General features: G+C 62.1%; 1 protein-coding gene across 1 annotated transcript in view; it reads left to right on the top strand.

Moving 5' to 3' along the window:
• The window catches only part of IGF2R (insulin like growth factor 2 receptor), a gene marked incomplete at its 5' end in the record, with an annotated part of 95,428 nt that extends 80,857 nt beyond the window's left edge, over window positions 1-14,571 (top strand). The window contains 11 exons of the mRNA XM_081093898.1: window positions 1,431-1,638; window positions 1,942-2,088; window positions 4,871-5,105; window positions 5,798-5,934; window positions 6,418-6,532; window positions 7,359-7,505; window positions 8,322-8,509; window positions 9,631-9,817; window positions 11,268-11,420; window positions 12,190-12,259; window positions 12,858-14,571. Of these exons, the coding sequence (XP_080950024.1) occupies window positions 1,431-1,638; window positions 1,942-2,088; window positions 4,871-5,105; window positions 5,798-5,934; window positions 6,418-6,532; window positions 7,359-7,505; window positions 8,322-8,509; window positions 9,631-9,817; window positions 11,268-11,420; window positions 12,190-12,259; window positions 12,858-13,265 (1,995 nt within the window). The 3' untranslated portion in view covers window positions 13,266-14,571. The remainder of the gene's footprint in view (window positions 1-1,430; window positions 1,639-1,941; window positions 2,089-4,870; window positions 5,106-5,797; window positions 5,935-6,417; window positions 6,533-7,358; window positions 7,506-8,321; window positions 8,510-9,630; window positions 9,818-11,267; window positions 11,421-12,189; window positions 12,260-12,857) is intronic.
• Window positions 14,572-22,888: the final 8,317 nt, after the last annotated feature.

The following is a 22,888-nucleotide window of genomic DNA, read 5'->3' on the forward strand; positions in this document are numbered from 1 at the left end:
GGACATGGACGGGGCTGCCTGTGGGGTTCTGGGGGCATGGACGGGCCGGCCTGTGGGGTCCTGGGGACATGGACGGGCCGGCCTGTGGGGTTCTGGGGGCATGGACGGGCCGGCCTGTGGGGTCCTGGGGACATGGATGGGGCTGCCTGTGGGGTCCTGGGGACATGGATGGGCCGGCCTGTGGAGGTCCTGGGGACATGGACGGGCTGCCTGTGGGGTTCTGGGGGCATGGACGGGCCGGCCTGTGGGGGTCCTGGGGACATGGATGGGCTGCCTGTGGGGTTCTGGGGACATGGACGGGCTGGCCTGTGGGGTCCTGGGGGCATGGATGGGCCGGCCTGTGGGGGGCATGGGCGGGCCGGCCTGTGGGCGTCATGGACGGGCCGGCCTGTGGGGTCCTGGGGACATGGATGGGCTGGCCTGTGGGGGCCCTGGGGCATGGACGGGTTGCCTGTGGGGTTCGGGGACGTGTGGCGAAGCAGCCACGCTGACATAGCTGTGCCCCTGCGTTGGAGCTCTCACTCTGTAGGGCCTGTGAGGATTCAGTGACCCTGTGGGGCCACCAGTGAGGGCCAGGTGGCTCGGGACGTGCTGGGGACCATGTACTCCAGGGGCAGGCCAGGGCTGGTGGCTGGCGGAGGCGTGTGGAGTGCCACGTTAGCCCAGCCGACTCTAGGAAAGAGGCGGCTTTCTCACTGGTCACAGAGGCGGGTGCAGGGCGATGGAGGCCCATGACTGGGGCACCTTGGAGCTGGCGTGGGGCCCGTCTGCTCCAGTCGGTGTGACAGGGACGGTTTTCTATGGCGATGAGGCCATGGCCAGCTCAGGTTACTGGTGGTTGGGGGCCCTGGGCCTCCAGGCCTATGATCTGGGTGTGACTGAGTCATACAGCTGTGGGCCATGCCCAAGAGTCCCACGCCGCCTGGGGAGGGCATGCCCTGGACCCTGTAAGCAGAGATCTTGCCCAGGCCCAGGCCCTCCCAACTGGTGTACAGTAGGTGGAGTCTGCAAAGGGCGGACAAGCCAGGAAGGGAAGGTGCACGCTTAGGGAGCGCCCACTCTGCTCGTTAGCGTAGGCCTCACCACCCCCGGGTCCCGGGGGGAGACGGGCTCCAGGAGTGGGCTGAGCGGCCTGAGGTCTCCCCGCTGCTCTCTCTCCCAGGCCCAGCTGCAGGCGAGGCCGGCAGGTGCTGCCCCAGGAGGCAGGAGGAGGAAGCAGGCTGGGCCGGGTGGGGAGGGTGGGGCACCAGGAGGAGAAGCAGGCTGGCCTGGGTGGAGGGAGGTGCCCAGCGAGCAGGCAGAAGGTCGGGACTCAGAGCAGGGGGCGAGCCCGAGGCTGATGCACATGCAGGTGCAGCCCTGCCTCCTGCTTACGCTGCCTCCCGGCAGGGGCAGCCCACTCACCGCCCCACGTGGTGTCCTCTGTCCAGGTGACTCGAGACTCGCGCACCTACAGCGTGGGCGTGTGCACGGCGGCCGCGGGCCTGGACGAGGGCGGCTGCAAGGACGGAGGCGTCTGCCTGCTCTCCGGGAGCAAGGGCGTGTCTTTCGGGCGGCTGGCGTCTATGAGGCTGGACTACAGGCACCAGGACGAGGCCGTCATTTTAAGTTATGCCAATGGCGACACCTGCCCTCCAGGTAAGGCTTGGTGGCGGGCACATCTGCGTTCCCAGTAAAGGTGGCATTAGACCGGGCGGCGGGGGGAAACGGGAGGGAAGCGCCCTACTGTGAGCGCCGAGACGTGGATGGGACACGGGACGCCACGTCTCACAGCCCTGGGAGCGGAGCTCAGGCTGGAGACACTCGGGCCTGGGGGCTGCTGCCACACTGGGCGGGAGACCTGGGGTCCGAGGGGGTCCTCCATGGGCAGCTCTAGGCCATCCGTCATCGCACCGCAAAGCACAGTGCCGGCAACCCGGGTTATGCTGCTGTCCTTTCCAGAAACCGAGGAGGGCGACCCCTGTGTGTTCCCCTTCACTTTCAACGGGAAGAGCTACGAGGAGTGCGTGCTGGAGAACAGGGTGCGGCTGTGGTGCGCCACCACGGCCAACTATGACCGCGACCGCGAGTGGGGCTTCTGCAGGCAGTGTGAGTACCAGGGACCGTGAGGGGGATCCTGCAGGCAGTGTGAGTACCACGGACTGTGAGGGGGGATCCTGCAGGCAGTGTGAGTACCACGGACTGTGAGGGGGGATCCTGCAGGCAGTGTGAGTACCAGGCACCGTGAGTGGGATCCTGCAGGCAGTGTGAGTACCAGGCACCGTGAGGGGGATCCTGCAGGCAGTGTGAGTACCAGGCACCATGAGGGGGATCCTGCAGGCAGTGTGAGTACCAGGCACCATGAGGGGGATCCTGCAGGCAGTGTGAGTACCACGGACCGCGACTGGGGATCCTGCAGGCAGTGTGAGTACCAGGCACCGTGAGGGGGGATCCTGCAGGCAGTGTGAGTACCAGGGACTGTGAGTGGGGCTCCTGCAGGCAGTGTGAGTACCACGGACTGTGAGTGGGGATCCTGCAGGCAGTGTGAGTACCGGGGACCGTGAGGGGGGATCCTGCAGGCAGTGTGAGTACCGGGGACCGTGAGGGGGGATCCTGCAGGCAGTGTGAGTACCAGGCACCGTGAGGGGGATCCTGCAGGCAGTGTGAGTACCAGGCACCGTGAGGGGGGATCCTGCAGGCAGTGTGAGTACCGGGGACCGTGAGGGGGGATCCTGCAGGCAGTGTGAGTACCAGGCACCGTGAGGGGGGATCCTGCAGGCAGTGTGAGTACCAGGCACCGTGAGGGGGGATCCTGCAGGCAGTGTGAGTACCAGGCACCGTGAGGGGGATCCTGCAGGCAGTGTGAGTACCAGGCACCGTGAGGGGGATCCTGCAGGCAGTGTGAGTACCGGGGACCGTGAGGGGGGATCCTGCAGGCAGTGTGAGTACCAGGCACCATGAGGGTGATCCTGCAGGCAGTGTGAGTACCAGGCACCGTGAGGGGGGATCCTGCAGGCAGTGTGAGTACCAGGGACCGTGAGGGGGGATCCTGCAGGCAGTGTGAGTACCAGGCACCGTGAGGGGGGATCCTGCAGGCAGTGTGAGTACCAGGCACCGTGAGGGGGGATCCTGCAGGCAGTGTGAGTACCAGGGACCGTGAGGGGGGATCCTGCAGGCAGTGTGAGTACCGGGGACCGTGAGGGGGGCTCCTGCAGGCAGTGTGAGTACCACGGACCGCGACTGGGGATCCTGCAGGCAGTGTGAGTACCAGGGACCGTGAGGGGGGATCCTGCAGGCAGTGTGAGTACCAGGCACCGTGAGGGGGGATCCTGCAGGCAGTGTGAGTACCAGGCACCGTGAGGGGGGATCCTGCAGGCAGTGTGAGTACCAGGCACCGTGAGGGGGGATCCTGCAGGCAGTGTGAGTACCGGGGACCGTGAGGGGGGCTCCTGCAGGCAGTGTGAGTACCACGGACCGCGACTGGGGATCCTGCAGGCAGTGTGAGTACCACGGACTGTGAGTGGGGATCCTGCAGGCAGTGTGAGTACCACGGACTGTGAGTGGGGATCCTGCAGGCAGTGTGAGTACCAGGCACCGTGAGGGGGATCCTGCAGGCAGTGTGAGTACCAGGGACCGTGAGGGGGGCTCCTGCAGGCAGTGTGAGTACCACGGACCGCGACTGGGGATCCTGCAGGCAATGTGAGTACCGGGGACCGTGAGGGGGGATCCTGCAGGCAGTGTGAGTACCAGGGACCGTGAGGGGGATCCTGCAGGCAGTGTGAGTACCACGGACCGCGACTGGGGATCCTGCAGGCAGTGTGAGTACAGTGTGGACACAGCCAGCTGATGGTGCGCGGGGGCGGTCATCCGGGCAGTCAGTGGGGCTCACCCACCAGCTCCAGAGGCTGAGACCCACACCGGTGCCCAGCACTGGTGGTCATGTTCCTGCCTCAGCGAAGTGACCGCTTGTCACGGGCCTGCAGGGTGGCAGGTGAGTGACCGGAAAGTCTCCATAGACTTTCTGCCACGTGACAGGCCGGCCAGGAGGGCCGAGCAGGGAGCCCGACGCTGCGCCCTGCCTCCTGCGAGGTTCACGAGAGTCCCACTCGTGTGGCGCAGTCTGACGGGCGTTCCCAGGAGAAACTCGTCAGGAATGACTTAATCCTGTAGCCCCCGGGACAGAGTGGGGTCTGAGGAGTGTAAGCGTTTGCTCTGCGAGGCCGGCTGCTGCTTTGTTGTGGGCTCACTGTGCCGGGACGCGCCCCCGGGCTGTGGGTGACACGGACATGCTCAGGTCCTGCGGGCTCTTACGGTCAGTAGCACTTTGCTTGCTTGTTGTTATCGTTGGCGCCTTAGACGAGCTGGGCCCTGCCCTTGGGGAGTGGCGCTAGTGGCAGGGATGTTACAACAGAGAGAGACACGGCCTGGTAGAGATGAGACATGTGTGAAACCGCACCATCTGCGGGGGCAGCGTGGGGTGGGACAGGCCGGGGGCAGTGTGGGGGGGTTGGGAGGAAGCATGGGGGGCCAGGGGAAGCATCGGGGCCCAGGGGAAGCGTTGGGAGCATGGGGGGCTGGGGGCAGTGTGGGGGGTTGGGGGCAGTGTAGTGGGGGGCGGGGGCATTGTGGAGGGCTGGGGGCAGCGTGGGGGAGGTTGGGGGCAGTGTAGTGGGGGGCGGGGGCAGTGTGGGGGGTTGGGAGGAAGCATGGGGGCCCAGGGGAAGCATCGGGGCCCAGGGGAAATGTTGGGAGCATGGGGGGCTGGGGGCAGCGTGGGGGGGGTTGGGGGCAGTGTAGTGGGGGGCGGGGGCAGCGTGGGGGGCGGGGGCAGTTTGAAGACAGCATGAGACACGGCCGTGTGTAGTCTGATGGTCCCCCTGCTGCTCCCCAGCCAACAGCCACCGGACGTCCGCTATCATCTTTAAGTGTGACGAGGAAGCCGATATTGGGAGGCCACAGGTCTTCAGTGAGACGCGTGGGTGCGAGGTGACGTTTGAGTGGAAAACCAAAGTGGTCTGTCCCCCGAAGAAGATGGAGTGCAAGTTCATCCAGGGGCACAAGACCTACGACCTGCGGCTGCTGTCCTCCCTCACCGGGTCCTGGTTCTTCGACCACGAGGGAGCCTCGTGAGTACCCGCCCCGCCAGCTGAGCCGCCCTGGGCGGGAGCGGGCCGTCCTTGTTTGAAGCTGTGTTAGCCGCACGCAGGTGCTGTGGGCACCGTCACGGTCATGCTTGGCCTTTTCTTTTTAAGTTGGTTTCAGAGAGGAAGAGAGAGGGAGAGAAAGAGAGAGAAACCTCAATGATGAGAGCCTTAACTGGTTTGGCTTAGTGGATAGAGCATCGGCCTGTGGATTGAAGGGTCCCAGGTTTGATTCCAGTCAAGGGTACATACCCAGTTTGCCGGTTCGATCCCCAGTAGGGGGTGTGCAAGAGGCAGCCGATCAGTGATTCTTGCTCATCATTGATGTTTCTATCTCTCCCTCTCCCTTCCTCTCTGAACTCAATAAGAATATAAAATACATTTTAAAAAAAGAAAGGAGGACCTGTGCATTAAAAAAAAAAAAGAAAGAAAGAAACATCAATGATGAGAGAGAATCATTGATCAGCTGCCTCCTTCTCGTCCCCTATTGGGGATTGAGCCCGCAACCCGGGCGTGTGCCCTTGATCGGAATCGAACCCAGGACCCTTCAGTCTGCAGGCTGACGCTCTATCCACTGAGCCACACCTGCTAGAGCAGGCGTGGCCTTTCCTGAGAGCCGCGGAGAGAGCTGCTCTGGTGAGTGGGGCCGAGGCTGACCGCTCTCTGTGGTTTCACAGGTACTACATAAACTTGTGCCAGAAAATAAACAAGGGGCCCCTGGACTGCTCGGACAGGGCCAGCATTTGCAAGAAGAGCGCCTCTGGGGACGTGCAGGTGCTGGGGCTGGTGCACACGCAGAAGCTGGACGTCGTCGGTACGGCCGGGGCCTCGTGGCTCAGGCTGCGTGGCATGGGGGGTGGGGGGGTGTTCTCCAGTGCCCGGGAGGGTCGGTGAGACTTTGGGTGGAACTCGCAGGCACTATTTCCAGGACCACGTCTCAGGCCTCCTGGAACTCCTGGGACGGTAAGGGAGGGGCTGCCGGCACAGTGCTGAGCGCGGCTGTTAATTGAGGTCCTGCTCCGTGCGCTCTCCCGCCTCCGGGTTTGGTGTTTCTGACACACACACGGAGGCCACGACTCGTCCTGAAACTGGTGAGCAGGAGGCTGGGGTCGGACCCAGGTCTCTGTGTGAGCAGCGGGGCCAGGAGGCCCTCACCGGGGCCGATGACCCGGCGATGAGTTTCCAGGGAGCCCAGCATTCTTTCTGTCCTGGTCCCTAGTGCAGATTTGGATTCCTGACTTGGAAAGTTTTCACGCTACGTGAGAACGAACGGCTTTTCCCTCACCGTGTGTTTCAGACGACAGAATCATCGTGACGTATTCAAAAGGCGACGCGTGTGGTGAAAACAAGACTGCGTCTGCCGTCATCGAACTGACGTGTGCGAGGACCGTGGGCAGGCCCGCCTTCAGGAGGTGAGGGCGGGGCGGGGCCGTGGGGCGTGGCGGGGGCGCCACAGCGTTTCTCTCTGGTTTTCCCGGCGTGTGGATGTGTGAGCAGGAAGAGGATGCTGGGGGCCATGCCAGGGAGGGGCCGGCGCTGAGCCTTAGGGCCTGGGCTGGGGGGAGGGCTGCTCCCCACAAGGAAAATGCGTGGGGACACGCGGTGGCTAGACCAGAGCAACCACGTGAGGCGGCATGTCACTGGCCTCCGTCCTTGGAAGTCACGGAGCCAAAAGGGCGTTGATCGTGGTAAGTGCGGACCCATAGGCAGGTCAGTGGCACCTGGGAGGCTCTTGGAATTTACTGGAATTCTCCAGGCAGTTCTGCATCTGGCCTGAGGGAAGTGTGGCCAGCAGAGGGAGCATGTGAGCTGCTATTTGTGAACAAAGAATCCCTTCCCTCCAGAGCTGAGCTTGCGAAAGGGAAGACCCAGGAGTTGTCCGTTGTCCACGGGTGGTCAACTTATGAGTCTAACACTTGTCAAATAAGAATTCAAAAATCTAGGAGCAAATTTTTTTGGCTTTTCGATGTTGCACGGTTTCTAAATTTAAGGAATTGTATTAAATTGTTGCCTACCTTTCTACCTTGCTGATGTACCGGCTGGTCCTCTTTCCTGAGATGGTTTTGTGGAAAGTGAACAAAAGAGCCGTCTTAGAGCTGCCTGCCTGTTGCGGGGGGGCGGGGGGGGGGGTTGGGGGGAGGGGGCTGGAACCTGAAGGTGAACAGGGCCTGCGGCTGTGTGCCATCTCCTCAAGACGCCCGCCTGGCCCTGGGTGTGACCGTCCCCGCACCCGTCCAGGTTCGACGTGGACACCTGCACCTACCACTTCAGCTGGGACTCGCGGGCCGCCTGCGCCGTGAAGCCCCAGGAGGTGCAGATGGTGAACGGGACCATCACCAACCCCGTCAACGGCAAGAGCGTCAGCCTCGGGGACATTTACTTTAAGTAAGTGAGCATATCCTCCGAGTGCGGCTGTGCGTTCCAGATCGACCCGGCAGCTCGGGTCTCTGCCTGGCGGGAGCACCACAAGATAAACAGGCCGCGTGCCCGAGTTACTGTGCCCAGGCTGTCGGCACAGCCTGCTCATCCAGGGAGACTGCTCAACTCTTAGGTTTTCACACCAAAGAAGGTGAATCCTCTTGAGTGTAAAAATACAGGCGCTCCACCCCCCTCACTTTATGATAACCCCGGGGTCGAAGCCAAAGCTCTCAGAAACAATTTTTAATCAGGGATCTGTGGGCTAATCAGCTTCTGAAAAACTGATGAGCATCTTGGCAGTGTCACCGGGAGGTTCTTGGGGTCAGGAGGCCGGTGTGTGGCAGGGCCGGGACAGGGTGAGGCGGGTGTGTGCCGTGCAGCTCGAAGAAGGCGCACTGTGCAGAGTGCTACGTGGTGGGAACGGAAGTCTGCCCACCAGGGTCCTCGCGGGCCTGGAGAACGGGCGCGTCCTGCCGTCCGCACTTGCTCCCAGGACTGTGGGTCTATAGTAAACAGCTTTCTTTTTTAAAATACATTTGTGTTGATTTCAGAGAGGAGGGGGGCGGGAGCTAGAAACATCAATGATGAGGATCATCGATCAGCTGCCTCCTGCACACCTCCGACAGGATCCAGCCCGCAACCTGGGCGCGTGCCCTGACCGGGGATGGAACTGTGACCTCCTGGTTCATAGGTTGACACTTACCCACTGAGCCATGCTGGCCGGGTGTAAACAGCTTTGTTAAAGGATGGCCGGAGTCACTGCTGCCTTTTCTGTCTCTCCAGGCAGTTCAGTGCCTCCGGGGACATTCGGACCAATGGGGACAAGTACCTGTATGAGATCCAGCTTTCTTCCATCACAAGCTCCAACAACCCGGCCTGCTACGGGGCCAGCGTCTGCCAGGTGAAGTCCAACGACCAGCACTTCAGCAGGAAAGTGGGGACTTCCGATAAAACCAAATACTACATTCAAGGTGATTGCGTTTTCCCGTTGTTCCATTTTACTCCCTCGAAGGAAGAGGTTTAAAATATTCATGAAGTCCCCTCAGTTGAAATCTCAGATCCTTTTTTATTTTATTTTAATGTCTTGATTTTAAAATTAAAAAAAAATATATTTAAGCCCTGGTACTATTCTTGCCTTGTGTGCATCCATCCCAGTGGATTGAACAGCCTGGGTCCCAGGGCTCCCCTCTCTGATCTGTCTGCCTCACACACTAACCTCCTGGCCTCCCCGCTGTGGCTGACTGAACAGTTCGAATCGCCTACAGAGTGGGGAGTGGACTGAATCCACACAAGGCTGCCTCACTTCTAACACCAACTGCTAGTTTGGGGGCTCCCATCGCCAGCCTCAGGTTTGATAATTCCCTGAAAGGGCTCTGAGACTCACTGAGAGCTCTTGGTCCCGGTGTGGTTCATTCCAGTGAAAGGATGTAGATGAAAATCAGCCAAAGGAAGAAGCATGCAGGCAGGGTCAGGAGGGAGCCAGACCCCCTGCTTGCTCCCTGCGGGATTGGGGTGTGTACATTCCCAGGTCAGTGTGTGACACAGTGCGCCCAGTATTGCCAACCAAGGAGCTCACTGCCCCCTGGGGGCCAGGGCTTTTATTGAGGCTCCATTACATTGGTTTGGTTGGTTAATTGGTTGTTTGATTGATTGGCTGATTGGTTGGTTGGTTGATTGGCTGTCTGGCTGGTTAATTAAATAGTTGGCTTGCTGGCTGGCTGGTTGATTGGATGGTTGGTTGGTTACCTAGTTGATTAATTAGCTGGCTAGCTGGTTGGTTGGTTTCTCACTTGGTTTATTCCAGTCTCCAGGTAGGCCAGTACCACCTAGCCAGCTGCCACTCCAGGTCCTATTGTTACCTGAGAACAAAGCCAGCCCTCTTCAGCCAGCTCAGGCTGTCTTGCACACTGACTTAGGGGAGAGGCTCTATCGTGTGTGCAGGTGGCCTGTGAGGAAGAGCACACGGGACATTTGATGAGGGTCCTTCTGCTTAAGTCTTTGCAAACTTTTTATAAACTTTGAGAAGATGAACTGTTACTGAAATAGTGGTGATAACGTTGCTGTGTTGTGTGCTCGCCTTCCTTCCTGACAGATGGGGATCTGGATGTGGTGTTTTCCTCGTCCTCCAAATGCGGGAAAGATAAGACAAAAACGGTCTCTTCCACCATCTTCTTCCACTGTGACCCTTTGGTGAAGGAGGGGATCCCCGAGTTCAACCACGAGACCGCCGACTGCCAGTACCTCTTCTCCTGGTACACCGCCGCCGTGTGTCCGCTGGGGTGAGTGCGGCGTCCCGGTGCTGGTGGGAGCTTGCTCTCGGTCACCATCCTCTCTGGATGGACACTTACCAACTTTACCCCCACCTCCTCGCTCAAAACTCAGCTCCAGCATTAGTGTGTGTGTGTGTGTGTGTGTGTGTGTTTTCCGCCCAGTGTTTTATTGTGGAAAGAATTCAAACATGAACAAATCTAGAGAAGTAGAGGTCAACCCTAGTAGCCAGCACCTGGCTTCAGCAGTTGTCCATGTCCTGTCTCGGTGGTCCACTCCCAGCAGTATCGGCTCGAGTGCACCTCTCTTCTCATGTCTTCTTCCAGCAACGTGTCCCTTGGTGGCCCCTGGGAGGTGGCAGCTCTATCCCATCTTTGTTCCCAGCTAACCTTCTGTTTTCTGGTGCAAACTACTGTGTGGTTAACGGCACTTTACCTCGAGGGAAGTACTTGCTGCCCTGAGGGCTTCTTGTTGTGGGAAGGGAGGTGGCAGCCTCCGTGGCCTCGGGAACCTGCCTCTCTGGTGCCCACCCCGGGTTCCCTGGCCCAGCCGTGGTGCCAGGTTTAGGGCCTCATCCAAAGCAGAGCGCATCCATGGCTCTCCTCCTCTGTTGCTCTCTTTCTGTCTCATCCACGTACCGTATCACAGAAGCTTCCTATTCTCTGTCCTGAGACAAGATCAGGAGAAAACTGCGTTCCTGCCTGTAGTCGCTGTCCTTCGTTGCCTGAAGGACCCTGCAGTCGGCAGAAAGCCATGGCAGGGACCATGCCGGGAGAGCCCAGGCCCCACCTGGAGATCTTAAATCTGACATTGGTTTTGTCTTTGACTCTCTGTGGGCGCTAGTCCAGCAAAGAAAGAGTCATCCTTGTCCTAACTTTCCCAGGAGCAGGGATGTAGAGCAAGGCTCAGCAAGTTCCTGCCCGTGGCCACCTCACCGGCACACGCGGTGCGTTCAGCTAGGAGCAGTGACAGGAGAGTCACTGGGAAGTGGACGTACATTTGGAGACAAAGTCACACTTCTCAGTACTCACAGGTCACAGGAGGGACCAGAAGTAGAAACAAATCACACTGGGGCCTGGGTGACGAGCACCGTCCGACGTCACGCCCCGGTGCGTGGCGGTGTCCCCGGCGCCGGCTGGTCCTGGCTCGGGGGGCCTCTGGCTCTGAGGGCAGAGTCTTCAGAGCATCTCCCAGGTCCCTCCAACTCCTTGCTTCTGTTTCCCGAGGCCCTACAGAGGGACGGGCCAGGACCGAGGAGCGCGTCCCTCAAAGCTCAGCTTTCTCATTCCTTCTGTCCCTGTGGCTCCAGTTTCCCGATGCTTCTGCCTGGACTCGTAATCAAGACAGTTTCGAATTGGGGTTTCGTGTCTGGTGGATCTTGTGTGGTGCGACGTGGGGTGTGGCAATCAGAGCCGCTCCCGGGGGGCGCTGCGGGCCCCGAGTGACGTGCCTTCCTTGCAGGCCGGGCTTCGACAGCGAGGACGCTGGGGCGGACGCGCCTGTGCGCACGGGGCTCTCGGAGCGGAGCCAGGCGGTGGGCGCGGTGCTCAGCCTCCTGCTGGTGGCGCTCACGGGCTGCCTGCTGACCCTGCTGCTCTACAAGAAGGAGAGGCGGTAAGGAGAGGGGGGGGCCGTGGGCAGAGTCGCATCCAGGGGGGCCCAACAGCAACCAGAGCCCAAAGTTAGAGCCAGGGGGTGGCTTCCAGTTGAGTTTTATAAATGCCTGCATTTCTGCGATGAGGTGTCCCAGGTGCGCCGGTTCCCGGGGCGCCTGAATGAGGGACAGCAAGCTAAATACCTGCCACAAGCAGACTGCCTCCCAATCTAGCTCCCTCCCTCCCCTTGTCCCTCGTAAAGTAATCGCTTAGAGGCACCTGCTGCGGGCAAGGGCTCGTCACTCATCGCGTGTGACTTCCCATCGGGTTTCCACGTCACACGTGACAGGCGTGCAGCTGAGCCCTGTGGGGGTCAGCCCTGGGCCGGGCAGAGGAGCAGGCCAGCTCTGGGCTCCCTGTCCTCTCATCTGCCGTGAGCCAGAGGCCAGCAGAGGGCTTGGGCATGAGCCGTCCGGGGGTTAGTCACCCACGCAGTGGCCCTCGCAGCCTCGGTGCAGCCTTGGGGTTCAGGAAGGTGTCCCGACTCGTTCATGCGTGGAAAAGCAGAAGCACGGATGCCCGATAGCTGGCTCCAGGCCTCGCTGGACTGCCACGCGGTGGGGCAGGATTTGACCCCCTTCTGTCTGATTCCATGGTGTTCTGGCCGCCGTCCTGGGTTTAGTGCTCCTGTGTGTGGAGAGGCGGGCGGGGGGTGGGGGGACGGCCACACCTTCTCCGTTAGGCTGGGAGCCCTGCGGGGTCCACCTGGAGTAACTGGCCTCTTGCAGGGAAACGGTGCTGAGTAAGCTCACCAGCTGCTGCAGAGGAAGTGCGGACGTGTCCTACAAATACTCCAAGGTACGCGCCCCCCCCCCCCCCCCCCCCCCCGGGAGCTGTGGGCGGGTCTGTGCGGAACGTCATCACCAGCAGCTAGAGATAGGAGGGGAAAGCCATCGGTGGCTTTTAGCCTGAACACAAGTCCGTCTTTTATTCCTTCTGTCCTCACCGAGGAGGCAGCTGGTTTCTGAGCACCTCACGTCGGTGGCTCCTACTTTTGGGCTGTTCTGAACCCGTGTTCTCGATGGTGGAAGCTTTTGTGCCTCTGGCATTTGGGTGATTTCCTTCGAGGCACGTTTCCAGGAAAGAGGACCAAAGGGCAATAATGTGCTCACGGCTCCTGATGTCACTACCAAGTTGCCTGCTAAAGGCTTATCTTAGCTGGACCCCGACTCACGGCCTTCCCCCCACCCGCCCCGCCCAGGGCGCGGGCTCCTGATGAGCAGCGGGGGGCCGGACTCACCGGCTGCTTTCCTGCCCCTGTGACGCCGGCTGCCTGGCTGGCCACGCGGCTGGGCGGGCAGAAGTGGGGGCCCTGACCTGGGTGGGTGGGAAGGCGGGTGTGCAGCAGTGGCCTGGCCGCAGGTGGGCTCCACGGGCTCCGCTGTGTCCCCAGCAGGTCAACAAGGAGGAGGAGGTGGACGAGAACGAAACGGAGTGGCTGATGGAAGAGATCCAGGCGCCGGCCCCGCGGCCCGGGAAGGACGGGCAGGAGAACGGCCACGTCACCACCAAGCCCGTGGAGGCCGCGACCCTCGCCTCCCTGCACGGGGACGACCAGGACAGCGAGGACGAGGTCCTGACCATCCCAGAGGTGCGCGTGCACTCGGGCAGAGGGACTGGGGCCGCAAGCACCCACCCAATGCGCCACCCGCCGAGGAAGACGCTCCGCGACACCCGGGTGGGGCTGGTGGGCGGCGACAAGGCCAGGCGGGGGCTGCCCCGGGCCGCAGCGCCAAGGCCCGGCCCCCCCAGCGGCCTGCGGTCCTTCCACGACGACAGCGACGAGGACCTCCTGAACATCTGAGTCCGGGGCCGGGGCTGGGGCCGCCGCCCGCCGGGCACGTCAACCAAATAAGACTCCAGCTCGATGATACTTCTGTCATTTTTGCCTTTAACAAAAACTGGTTCAAAAGGGAATGATTTCTGTGAAGGGGGAGAGAGAGGTGAGCAGGTCAGGCACCCCTCGTCCTGGCGGGCCGTGGCCCGGGATGAGGCATTGGTCCGGTTAGAAAGGGTGGTGCTGGGGCCCGGTCTGTCCCGAGTCCTCATTTAAGTGCGTGGCGCCGGGCCGGACGCACCTGGGGACAGAGGGCTCCGAGAGAACCCTTGCTGCTGTAGGCCCTGCTGGTGTCTGACCATTATATTTAGCATTTACTTCTCTCCTCCTATTTATTGACTCTGACAATTACTCAGGTTTGTGAAAAAAAAAAGAAAAAAAGAAAAAAAGAAAAAAAAACACAAAAAACAAAAACAAAAAAAAACCCAAACCTCCCCCCAGTTTATTCCTGCGGGTGGGTGTGCGGCCACCGGGTGCGGGAAGCTGTCTGCGGGGTGGTTTCATATGCGATTTTGACCTTGTTGACATGTATCCTCTAAGTTAGAATACTCGTCTGTCTCCTTTCCTCTTGCTTTCTGTTTCCTGCGGGCGCACGCACGTGCGTGGCCCTGAGTGCCTGGGCTTCGAGGGCCGCCTGCCCCACGCCCCTAGTCAGTGCCGGCCCAGCTTCGAGTGGCGTCTGAGGCCTCGGGCGCAGAGCACACGGCCAGTGTTTCTCTCTGGCTGGTGCCCTCAGACACCCGCCCAAAGGTTGATTTTTGTGAGTCGAGATGTCAGAGAAGATGACGTGCGAGGTCTCGCCTCTTCAGGTTCTCTGATGCCACCACGACTGTGCTTATTTTTTTAAGAAAAAAGTGTTTATCCACCATCCGACCCATAAGAAGCCTTAAATTGCACAGCGTGTGACTTGCAGGACTGCATGCAGGCTGGCGGTGGGACCCTCGCCCTGGCCTTGCGCGTGGGGTCCAGGCGGGGGCGGCCGAGGTCGGGGGCCCCCAGCGGTGGGCGGGGCGGATGACTGCTCTCTCCCTGCCGCTGGCTCTTCTCGAAGTGTTTCATGGACGACTTTCCTCTTATTCTAGAATTGTACATAGTGGGAGTCACGTACTGAAGGGCAAACCGCCTACGGGTTCATTGGTTTGTACTCAGTTTGGCTGGCTTATTTGATTTCAACATGAGTATTTTTTAAAATTGATTTCTTTCCTCATTTTTTTTTTCAATCAAATTTACTGTAACGTAAAGTATTCAACGATTTCAATAAAAGATAAATTATTAACTGGGTGTCACTGCTTTTTCCCCTGGAGAGTGGGACGCTGCCCGCCTGCCCTCCCGTGAGGGTACCGGGGCCGCGGTCGGGCGCAGCTGCAGTGGGCGGGCGGCCCCTCACGCAGCACCTCCATCCTCTCTGGGCCGCCCCCACGTGCGGGACTGACTGGGTGCGCCGTGCTCCTCGGCGTCACCCACGTCTGGGTCGGGCCTCCTTCCGAGAAGGCAGACGCGGGGTTCCCCGTTCAACGCCACCCCGTGGGTGGGTCCCCGGGCCCGGGAGGCGGCCTAGGTGCAGCCTGTCGGAGTGGCTTCTCCTGCACACACTGGTCTTCCCTCTGGCCACTGACCAGCCGCCGGGTGCTCACGGGGAAGCAAAGCCGCCCGTGAAAGCAGGCTCCCCTCATCCCACTTGCTAATGCTCCGATGGGAGCTCGTTCCTTGTTACATTTTTTAGGGTTCCACAGTGTTGTTGAAGTATCAGAACCACCGGAACGGTGCTTCTGACCCATTCCCTCTTCTTCTTCTCCTTTTTTTTTTAAAAAAAATACATTTTTATTGATTTCAGAGAGGAAGGGAGAGGGAGGGAGGGATAGAAACATCAGTGATGAGAGCAGATCATGGATCGGCTGCCTCCTGCACGCCCCCTGCTGGGGATCGAGCCCACAACCTGGGCCTGTGCCCTGACCGGAATCAAACCCCGGACCTTTCAGTTTGCAGGCCGACGCTCTATCCACTGGGCCAAACTGGCTAGGGCTCCTTCCTTTCTTTATTCTCCTCATTCGAGGGCTGGCATGTGGGGTTTGCTGAAGCCAACCCCAGAATGTGACCTTACTCAGAGATCGGCCCTTGCACCAATGACCAAGTGACAGCGAGGTCAGCGGGGTGGGCCCTAACCCGCCATGACTGGTGTCCTTGCAGAATGGAGACCTGCAGACACAGACACACACAGAGGGAAGCGGATGTGAAGACACGGGGGAAGGACAGTCAAGTGCGAGCCAAGGCGAGCAGCCTGGACAGCCCTGCCCTCAGCCTCAGGAGGAGCCCACCCTGCCCACACCCTGATCTTGGACTTCTGGCCAAAGAGCGGTGAGGCAGTAACCCTCTGTTTCACCTCCCACCCATGGTGCTTTATTACGGCAGCCCGAAGAGGCGCACCCACACACTACAGGCCCGGCCCCAGCTTCCTCACGGGGCCGGGCAGCGACGACACACACGGACCGCGACCACGGCAATGCTGCGCCGAGGAGCTCGGCGCCCGTCTCGGCCGCCGTCCCGTGCTCGTCCCACACCCTCCCCTTTTTACTCTTGGCATTTATAGAAAACATGATGCAGAAAATACACTCGCTTCCTGGTCTGTTCATTCATTCAAGGAGAGGGTCTGTTTCAGGCCGGGGGTCCCGGCACAGGCCGCAGTGATGTCTCAGGCCCACGGTCCCCCGTCGCCCCATCACTGCCTTGAACTGACACCAGAGACCAGTCTGGGAAGAGCTTTCCGTTCCGGATGGGGAACGGACCGGGCCCCAGGGGGACACAGTCACTGTGACACGGCTGCTGGTGGGCTTTGAACCTGAGCCAGGGCCTGCGCTCTGAGCCCATCGTCTGCCCGGGGCCCCATCACCCCCTCTGGTTCGGTCCGCACGCTCAGAGCAAGCTTCGCGTTTGTATATGGCTGAGAAAATGAAGGCAGGATAGGATTGCATGACACGTGGGAGTCGGTTGGGATGGAATCCCGGGTCCCTAGTGGAGCGTCAGCGGGAGCCCCCACCTCACTCGCTCTCCTCTCCTCTGGATGCTCTGGCACCAGGACTGCACACGTGACGCGGGCTGGGGGCTGACCCTGAGCCTTGGTTTCTTGTGTCTGATGCGTGGGTAACTCAGGTGCCAGCAAGGGTCACGGGACATGCTCGGTGAGCACCTGGCCGTCCTCCAAGCTTGGGATGGTGACACCAGCCAGGCCCTTCCCAACGGGCCGTGGCCACAGTCCTTGGTAGCTTCTCCCCTTTGCCGTTAGGATCGCCTGAAGTAGGGCTGGGAGAGGGGGCGAGGGAGGGATGCAGGGCAAGGTGAGGGTCCCCCAATCTGTGGTGGGGGCTGGGGGCAGCTCCTGTCCATGGGAAAAAATGAGCGGTGGGAGTTCAGGTCAGGTCTCGTCTGGCCTGGCTGCTGGGGAGGTGGGGGCGGGGAGGAACCCCGCTTTCCCTCCCTGATGCGTGGAGAGCAGGACCTTAAGGCTTCGGCCACTCCTCACGCAGGGGACCCCTGTCAGGGGAGCTGGCACCCCCGTAGTCCTCTCCCTGTGTCACTCTGGGTTACCCCCCCAAAAGCAATTCTCTGACCCCACGTTAGCTTGATCCCACAGAGCGTCAGACCCCATAGTTCAGGCCTGGGTACCACAAGCCGGCCCCCACTGCAGGTGCCCCTCAGAGGCAGGAGGGCCCCAGCTCCCACAGTTCCGCCTGCTTTGGCCGCAGATCGGGGTTCCCATGACCCCCTCCCCCTTGGATTTGATTATTTGCTGGAGCGGCTGGCAGATCTCCGGTAACACTGAGTTTACCAGCTTCGTGAAGGGCACGATGGAGGATGCGGGTGAGCGGCCAGGTGAAGGGCTGCACAGGGCAAGGTCTGGAGGGTCGAGCCCAGGAGCCTCTGTCCCTGCGGAGCTGGGGCCCCTCCCCCCTCCTCCCGCCCCTGCCCATATGAACGTGTCCTGGACCTGGGAGCTCTGAGATCTGCGCCACTGGGGTTCTCACAGAGGCTTGCTCGCGGGGCAGGGCCAGTGGCTAGCTCACGAGGATGGGGGGTGGCTTGGTCTTTCCTGTGGCCAGGGGCCATCGAGGCGCCCACCTGAGCCCCCCATTAGAACAAAGCCACTCCTCCCCCGAGGCTCCTGGAGGCAGGCAGACTGCATTTCCTGCCTCGCCCAGGGCCGTGCTGAGTGTGCCCCCATGCCCTCTCCTTGCCTGGCTCCCCCTCTGGCCACATGGGAGGGGATCTCGGAGCTGCAGTCCCCCCAGGGGGGGCCGTGCTTGTTACCAAACCACTGGGCTGGAGGCGGCTCCGGTGCCCAGGGGTGCGCGTCCCAGGAACGAAGGGCACCCCTGGGCACCTGTTCACCTGTCCCTCCTGTGTGCGTGGAGAGCCCTGAATGTCGTGTGTCCTGGGGCTCCTGTCAGCAGCCCTGGCCTGGGCCCACGGGGCCTCACCGCTGTGGCCAGAGGACCTTGGGTCCTGTCCCAGGGTCAGGCCGTTTCAGGGCAGCTGGGAGCCTGCCCGGGAGACAGCGACGCTGGTGGGGTCCCAGGTGGGTCCCGGGAAACCCAGCCGTGCGGAGTCGGGCGAGGACGGCGGGAGATGGGTCTGTGTGGGGAGCTGGGCCCTCGCACCCGTCCCGTCCCACCCGCCCCTGCCAGAGGACGGGTTACCTGCAAACCCAGAGCTGCTTCCGGTTCGGTGCTGCTGCTGACCCAACGCCGCGCCGGCTGCTGCCAGGCTCTCACCGTCCCCAGCCCGGGACCCGCGTGTGACGTGCAGGGACGGGATGGGGAGGCTCGGCCTGTGTGGGGGGTGGAGGCCGGAGGACCCCTGGCCGGCTCCCAGCTCTGCCCCGTGGGGAGCAGGCCCGTGCTCTGCATTCCCCTGCGGAGGGCAGGGTGGCCCGGGATGAAGGCCTGGAGCCTGGGGGCCCGGCCACCACAGGCTGCCCCGCCCCCGCTCCCCCCCCCCCCCCGCCCCCGTCCCCGCGTGTGCTCGGGGTCATCTGGGCCACTTTGCCGGCCGCCTCACTCCTCCTGCCTTGCCTCGCGCTTGTCGACCCCCTGACCCTGCCGATAGCATGTGAGGCGGAGGCCGGGTGGGGCCCCCTGTGCCCTCGCCTGCGGCTGTCCCTCGGGGAGCCTGCCCGGGGACTGAGCTGGCGGAGTGAAGGGCGACTCGTCCCTGTGCCCAGCCCAGCGCCGCCCGCCATTGCCAGGACCTGGTGAATGTTTGTTGAGTCAACAAATGAACCAGCACGTGAGCCGCGAGCCAGAGGCAGCTTCCCTGGCCGGAACGCTCACTGGGCGGCCGTGTGGGTTCCGTGGAGAGAGAGCTTGGGGCGCTGTGGCCCCCGTCAGCCTGCTCCCCGTGCGGAGGGGCCGCCACACAGCGGTGGTGCTGCAGGCTGTGGGGGAAGGAGCGGGCCGCGGGTGGGAGGCCTCTCCAGCTGGCGGTGCAGGTGCCGCGGGCCCAGGAGCCGCTCCATGGCAGACCCGCCCGCTGCCAGGAGCCCCGGGGACCCCTGACCTGGCGATGCGGGCGCGGGCCCGGCCCACGGGGATGACGCTCTGGAGCAGGTCGGGGAGTCGGCTGGTTCCAGAAGCGAACATTTCTCCTCCTCGCTCTGCTCTCGGCCTCGTTCCCCCCCATCTACGTGGGCATCGTCTTCCTGGCTTCACCCCGAGCACCGCTGCTGGAGCCCGGCGTGGCCCAGCTGAGCCGGCCGAGGAGCTGAACCTCACGGTGCCCGGCCCGGGGCCCGCGGGCGAGGCCTTCCCCCGCCAGTGCCGCAGCTACGCGGTGGACTGGAACCGGAGCGGCCTGGACTGCGTGGACCCGCTGGCCGGCCTGGCCACCAACAGGAGCCTCCTGCCGCTGGGCCCCTGCGGGCACGGCTGGGTGTACGACACGTCCGGCTCCTCCATCGTGACCGAGGTGAGAGCAGGCCCTGCATGTTGGGGACCGTGTGGGTTTCAGGGAAGAAGCAGACACCAAGTTCTCAGGTTTGGTTTCACAGCAAGAAAGAAGGCGGGGTTCTGTGCAGCAAACAGTGGGCGCGGTCAGGCTCCCGGGGCCTGCGCCACCCTTTTGACGCTGTTGCACGTGGCGGGTGTGGGCCTTGGAGGGGGCATCGGGTCACGGCCAGCCCTGGGCAGTGGCTCTGTGTTAGCCAGGGCCGGCTTGGACCAGGCCACTGCTTCCCAGAAACGAGAGGCCATGGGGTGTCCGTCACCACCTTTGGGCTGGTCCCCTCCCCCTGCCTGGTCAGCACGCTCGGGGGTGTGGGTGGGGGGGTGCGGGGGGAGGGGGAGGGGACAGAGGGGCGGGTGCTGGTGCCACTTGCTTTGTGCTCAAGGTGTCCCCCAAAGCAACGGTCGCCAACCTTCCGAACCTCATGCACCACCAGGGTCCGCGCATCACCTGTTGGTGGCCACTGCTCCGAAGACATGGCCGGTGAGAGGCCTGGCCGCCCAGGGACACTGACGGGTGCCAGGACTCCGGGAGCAGCCCCAGGCGGGCGCTGGGTTCTGTGCCGAGACTCACTCTGCCTGTCAAGGCCCAGATGGGTCCCCTCCTGCCCGGCAGGTCTGCTCCGAGCTGGTCCCTGCTCCCCCATTGGGTGCGGTGCTTGAGGGGCAGGGAGAGCAGGGCCATGAGGCTCCCTCTGGAATCTGCAGGGGGGCGGGGGGAGGTTGGTGAGACTAGGATCCCGTGTGGGCAGATGCAGCGGGGCTGTGGGCTCTGAGGGGTCACAGTGGCTGAGCTGCTCTGGCCTCTTCCGGAAGGAGGGGTGTGGGGTGGAGCTGTGAGGAGAGGGCACAGCAAGGGAGGAGCGGGCTGTTGAACTGGTTCCATGTCAGGGTTCGCTGGAGCAGTCATGGGGGACAATGGGGTGATCTCTCACCTTCGGGCCGGGACACGCCGCTAAGTTAAAGTCAAGTCAACATGCACCTTTCTAGGGTGTCTCTGTCCCAGACTCCAGGCGATACCTGGTCCTGAAAACGCAGGCGTGCTTATACTAAAAGGAAGCGTGCACTTGAATTCAGGTGTGCACAGCCGCGCACCCTGACGGTTTTCTGCTCAACCCGCAGCCCTACCTTTGTGCCAAACAAAGGAGTTGGTCTTCACGCGGCGGTGGAGGGAGAGGACCCCGCTGGACCAGTGGCAGCTGCACTGGTCCCCACGCACAGCGGTGGGGGTGGGGGCCTCCCAGGAGGCAGGGAGGGTGCGAGGAGGCTGGGAAGGAGCCCCAGCGAGCAATGCCAACCACCATGGTTGTCACGGGTCAGAAGAAGAAGTAGCTTAAGAGACACAGCCTGGCATGGGCTGGGAGGAGGGGCCCACTTTGCTCGAGGGTCTGGCTTGGGGGGAAGGGCGAATGGAGCCACTGGCTGGCGGGGGGAGGGGGGGGTGGGTGCAGGGGGAGGCTGGTGAGGGGTGGCCTGGAGGGGGGGCGGGGGGGTGCAGGGGGAGGCTGGTGAGGGGTGGCCTGGCGGGGGGGCGGGGGGGGTGCACGGGGAGGCTGGTGAGGGGTGGCCTGGCGGGAAGGGGGCTGTCCTGGAGAGGAGGGTCAGATGTCAGAGGACAAAAGGCCCTTTAGAACGGGTCACTGTGGGCTTCTGAGTGCCCGAGGTCTAGATGACCCGTGGACTGAGCGATTCCTGGAAATACTGGCAGAGCCAGAGGGGGAGGCGGCTGCAGGAGAAAGCGTTCCTGGGGTGAAGGTGCGGGTGCGGGTGGGGGCGGGGGCGGGGACAGGTGCTGTGTGTGACGGGCAGTGAGACTCCCCTGGGGCTGACGTAGGTGATTGGACACTGGGGTGGGGCTCGAGGTCAGAAGGTCAGGCGAGGCTCCTGGCAGCAATAGGTCTCCCTGCCCCTGCTGCCTGCCCCCCCCACCCCCCCACCCCCAGCGGACCTGTTCCTGGGAACTTGCCACAGTCACTCATTTCTGCAGAACGAATCTTCCACACGGCCTGGCCCTGGACCTCGGACCTTGCTGGAGGGAGGACAGTGCACTCACGTGTTTGAATGCCCAGCGTCACCTGCTGGGGGACCGAGGCAGGGGTCAGTTGTGGGGGGAACATGCAGTTTCTGCCTTTGGCACCCCCCCAGGAGGCCCTGCCTCCTCTGCTACACGCCAGCCACAGCCCCAACCAGCCTAGGGGACCCCTGACCTTGAGTGTGAGCCCAAGGTGAGAGCAGTGCTTGCATTGCTGTTTGCACACTCGCTTGACCCTGGTCACCTGGCTTCCCGTCCGTGACCTGCTGAGGCAGGTCCACGGGCATCCGCTCTGGCAAGGACTCGGGTGGTGCTGGGGACTGGGCGAGCCTGGCGCTGGCCCTCCCAGCGGAGCGGTGACCGGCCCCCAGAGCCCCAGGCTACGCCCAGCGGCCCTCCGGCTTCCAGCGAGCTCAGGTGTCCGGCCCATTTGAAATGAATAAAACTATTTTTTAAAAAAAATATATTTTATTGATTTTTCACAGAGAGGAAGGGAGAGAGATAGAAAGTTAGAAACATCGATGAGAGAGAAACATCGATCAGCCGCCTCCTGCACATCCCACACTGGGGATGTGCCCGCAACCCAGGTACGTGCCCGCAACCCAGGTACATGCCCTTGACCGGAATCGAACCTGGGACCTTTCAGTCCGCAGGCCGACGCTCTATCCACTGAGCCAAACCGGTTTCGGCATGAATAAAACTATTGAAAAAAAAAGACCATACCCTTTTATGTAATGATGTTTACTTTGAATTTATATTAGTTCACACAAACACTCCATCCATGCTTTTGTTCCGGCCCTCTGGCCCACCCCTGCTCTAGGCACAACCCTCCGGGGAGTCTGGACCACCTCTCCTGGGGAGGTGTGTTGGCGGGAAAGGCTGCCCCGTCTCTAGCTCAGGGCACTTGGCTTCCGCACAGCCGGGCACGGCGGGCCCAGGACGGTTCAGGAGGCAGCAGGGCTCAGGTCAAGGACGGAAGCAGCCAGTCAGACAGCACACCAGGCTGGCTGAGGGCGGCGCCCAGGGGCTTGTCACGATGGACCCCGGAGGCCGGCACAAGGACGTGGTCAAAGGGGCGTCTGAGAGATGGGGGAGGGGTTATAAAGCCTCCCGGGAGACGTTGAAGGGTTACTGCTCTCCCCTTCGGTGCTCACGGTAGATCTGTGACTGGGACAGGACAGGGTTGCTGAGGCCCATAGGTGCTAGGTAACGGCCCACGGGGATGTCTGGTCGGGTGGGAACATGAGTCCAAGTAAATAAGGTGGTGCAGGGACAGGGAGGAAAGGAGGGAGGCGACCCTGGACACCCCCCCAAATAGGGGGGGCCGGCTGCGCCCCTTCAGATCCCTCGTTTCCCCGGAGCACCATCCTCCTCTCAGACCCTCTGAGCTCTAAAGAGGAGGAGATGAAGCTTCCACATAGGGGCCTTCCGGTCCCAGGTGCGGGCGGCCTCAACCATGCTTGTGCCGGACATCGTGGGGGGGGGGGGGGCGGGCTCCTCCAGACCCCAACAGAGCACAGCCATCCCCAGGCGGGTCTCGACCTTCCCTCTCCCGGCTCGGGGCC

This window comes from Myotis nattereri (assembly GCF_964212035.1).
Source record: "Myotis nattereri genome assembly, chromosome: 6".
Taxonomy (NCBI): Eukaryota; Metazoa; Chordata; class Mammalia; order Chiroptera; family Vespertilionidae; genus Myotis; species Myotis nattereri.